Genomic DNA, 3,714 nt, shown 5'->3' with positions numbered 1-3,714 from the left:
ATATCCCTCTCCAAAAAGTGTTTTAAAGTTGTTGTGTTAGTTTACAGGTAGAACATTGTTTGTATGCACAACAATACAGTCATACAGTACATTTTGTCTGTGGATGGTTAAAGTTGAAACCAAGTTTCATGTGCATGTGTTACAAACTCTCTTTTGCATGTTTGCCTGGTTATAGCATGGCTGATTACCTTATCAGTGGGGGAACTGGATACGTTCCAGAGGATGGGCTCACTGCCCAGCAGCTCTTTGCCATCGGTGATGGTCTCACATACAAGTAAGTCGAGGATGCAAAAACGATGCAAAAACCTTTTTTAGATGCCCTGCCTTGTAATCAGACACTTAGACTGATATGGACAGCACAGTGTCAGCGCAGGTCCTATCATGTGTAGCTTCACCCTGGCACACACACACACATGCACTCTAGGTAGGCATCTTTCTGGACATCTGTCATGAAATGGCTCTCAACTCCATGGCAACCCTCTGTGCATCTCCATAGCAACGGGGAGCTCAAGTGCTCAGTCCCAGCACATGCAGCCCATGCTTATGGGACAATGCAAAACCAGAGTGCATGTGTGGTCCTTTTTGTCCCTGTTTTCTTTCTTATTCCTGATCCAGCTTGCTTAACATAGGCTTTAGTATCATTTATGAACATTGGTTCTTTTTATACAGTATGTTTTGTATCAATGCATTAAATGAGCTTGTGTTTGTGTGTGAATATGAACATGTTTAGGCTTTCCCAGCCTTATGAAAACTTGTTAGCAGAGCAGTGGTCTCTGCGCTTATTTTTGTCATGCTGGCTGGAGTGTTTAATCTGGTCTAATGGAGGTTTTATGAGCATTAGGCCACATGGGGCAGGACACTGAACTGTGCCTTCTCACCCATCCTCCTGAGACAGACAAATCCGGTCCCAATTTTCCTGTATCAAAACATTATCATGCTTTAAAGTGAGGGATGCCATTTAAAACTTTCTACTAGAGACAATAACAGTGCTTTTAACTGAAGTCACATGTGTGCGTGTGACATTGGTGACACGGTTAAGAACATTAACAGGATGTCTCAGTACACCACATGTTAAGTAGATTATATGTCTCCTCTTGACAGGACCAGAGGCATACTGTACGAGTGCAAGTGAATCATTTGTGGCTACTTAAAGTATTTGTGCTACAGGCAAACACACATATTCATTTACTCATACACTGGATCACAGTAATTAGTCAACTTACACTACTGTTCAAAAGTCTGAGGCCGGTAATATATTTTAATGTTTTTGAAAGACATCTTTTATGCTCACCAAGGCTGCATTTATTTAATCAAAAATGCAGTAAAAACAGAAATATTATTACAATTTAAAGTAACTGTATTCTGTTGTAATATATTTTAAATTGTAATTTATTCCTGTGTTGCAAACCTAAATTTTCAGCAGTTTTCAGTGTCAAATGATCCTAATAATTATCAATGTTGACAACAGTTGTGCTGCTTAATATTTTTGTGGAAACATGATACATTTTTTTCAGGATTCTTTGATGAATAGAAAATTCAAAAGAACAGCATTCATCTGAAATAAAAAATCTTTTGTAACATTATAAATGTCTTTACTGTCACTTTTGATCAGTGACCTTGCTGAAGTTAATTTCTTTAAAAAATAAAAATAAATCGTACTCACCCTAAACTTTCAGATGGTCGTGTTCAGCAGTCATATACATTGCTGTCATGTTTGCATAAACTAGCCATAATAATACCCACAATTCTGGATCAACCTTGGTTTGTTTTATGTTTGTTTTAGAGTGTTTGTGACACAGATTTGAGAGTGTGTTTACGCATTTTGTAATTCTGATAATGTTCTGATTCATAAATTGCTGATCTAAAGGTCATTGTTGCCTAACTCTGCCATCTGTCCTTCCTCATTCAGTGATTTCCTGATACTGCCTGGCTTCATTGACTTAACATCCGATGAAGTGGTAAGTACCAACATTTATCAGAGGTTATCAACAAATGGGTGGAACAGGCCTCAAAAGCTTTTGTATTAGCAAACAATTTAGTGCACAGGATAATTTTTGATAACATGAGTCAACTCAGATGCTAAGTTGATGGAAAAGGAGCTCTTTAACTATCAGTGAGGTGAAAGATCTGCAGAGGACAGTGTTTGTGTGGATGAGAGGTTAACATGGCTGTGTTAGCGTCCACACAGTCCCTGGTGTGCTGGGCATGTTGTCACAAGCATTGAAGCTCAGGTGTGTGTGTGAGAGAGAGAGACAGAGAAAGAGATCAGGCCGACACAAATATCAGTCCCCCTGGAACCACAACTTTAAACACATTTTTAATAAAAAATTTAGTGAATTTTACTATCCTGGGATAGATTATAAACCAATGATTTAGCAAAACAGGGAATCAGTTACACTTAAAGGTGGGGTAAGCGATTTCTGGTAGCCAATGTTGACATTTGAAATCACCAAAACAAACACGCCCCTACCCCAAAAGGGTCTCGCCACTGTTTTGATAGCTCCGCCCCACACATACGTACGCTACCCAGGCATTGATTGATTGATTGGCTACAAGTTTGTTTTGATACTCGGCCCGAATCAGTTTTCTAAAGTGTTTTTGAAAAAATGCTTACCCCACCTTTAATAAGTAGTATTTCAACTTATTTTGTTGAAAAACTCAAAAATGTTTGATTTAGGATAGTCTATGAGTTTGTTTAAAATGTTGTTTGTTTTTTTTCCAGTTGGGCAGGTTAGCTTCCTGCTGATGTAAATGCATGTACACAACACTGTGTTTTCTTTGAGCACTTCTGAGATTACGCTGAGCTGCGGTTAATGAAGGGACACAGGTGTTATAGAGGGAGAAGAAAAATAAGACACGTCTATAGTGCTTTTGTCATTTTTTTTTTTTTTTACATATTTCTATGTAGCTTTATTTAATAATTTCATTTTTTATTTCAGTTTTAGTAATTTTAGTACTTCAAATTATTTAATTTCATTTAGTTGCTTTGGATTGAAAGTAGGGATGCTCATACAGTATTGACCGTTTAACCGTTAACTGAAAGTAAGAATTTTAACAACAGCTTGTAACTCTCCAAAGAGAAAGGAAAACTTGAAATCGCATCATATGACCCCTGTAAATTCTGAATGGGTTATAGTCAAGAAAGCGCGCAAAGAGCGTTCCCCCTTATAATCATTAAAAAGCTGTCACTCAACTCAGTTTTTCACAATCTCATAAAGTTCCGTTATATTCAGTGAAGCAATACACTACTGCACAACTAAATCTCTTATTTACATCGTGTACAGTATGTGGAAAATAATGTGTTTTTTAACTTTAAACTGCATAAACACATTTCATTACACCAAATACACCAAATAATGTTCTTTTTAGCAGCATCATATGACCCCTTTAATACTATCAGTTAAACGGTTTAAAAGTTATTTTTTTAAAGTTTGCTGTTAAATAAAAATATTCTAAACATATTTGTTAACTCACAGGGGCGTGTTGATACGTGCAATCACACGTGCCTACAGACATGTTTCGCTGCGCAAGCACCTGCTCCACTTTCACTTAACTGAAGTAATAAAGGCAGCACAATGGCAAAAGGCAATATTGGATAAATGGTTATCAGAGAGTGAATCCGTGAGTGAATGTATTTAAAGGGGTCATATGATGTTGCTAAAAAGAACATTATTTTGTGTATTTGGTGTAATGAAATGTGTTTATGCGGTTTAA

The 3,714-nt window shown here is 37.0% G+C and overlaps 1 protein-coding gene across 1 annotated transcript in view; it reads left to right on the top strand.

The window, feature by feature from the left end:
* Positions 1–3,714, top strand: part of LOC107719966 (inosine-5'-monophosphate dehydrogenase 1b-like) — a 27,125-nt gene that overhangs the window by 10,261 nt on the left and 13,150 nt on the right. Inside the window, exons 2-3 of the mRNA XM_016527522.1 lie at positions 176–274; positions 1,910–1,958. Of these exons, the coding sequence (XP_016383008.1) occupies positions 176–274; positions 1,910–1,958 (148 nt within the window). The remainder of the gene's footprint in view (positions 1–175; positions 275–1,909; positions 1,959–3,714) is intronic.

This window comes from Sinocyclocheilus rhinocerous, unplaced genomic scaffold (assembly GCF_001515625.1).
Source record: "Sinocyclocheilus rhinocerous isolate Xijiao unplaced genomic scaffold, SAMN03320098_v1.1 scaffold2646, whole genome shotgun sequence".
In the NCBI taxonomy this organism is placed as follows: domain Eukaryota; kingdom Metazoa; phylum Chordata; class Actinopteri; order Cypriniformes; family Cyprinidae; genus Sinocyclocheilus; species Sinocyclocheilus rhinocerous.
The sequence above is the reverse complement of the archived record's forward strand: the minus strand, read 5'-3'. Positions and strand labels throughout refer to the sequence as shown.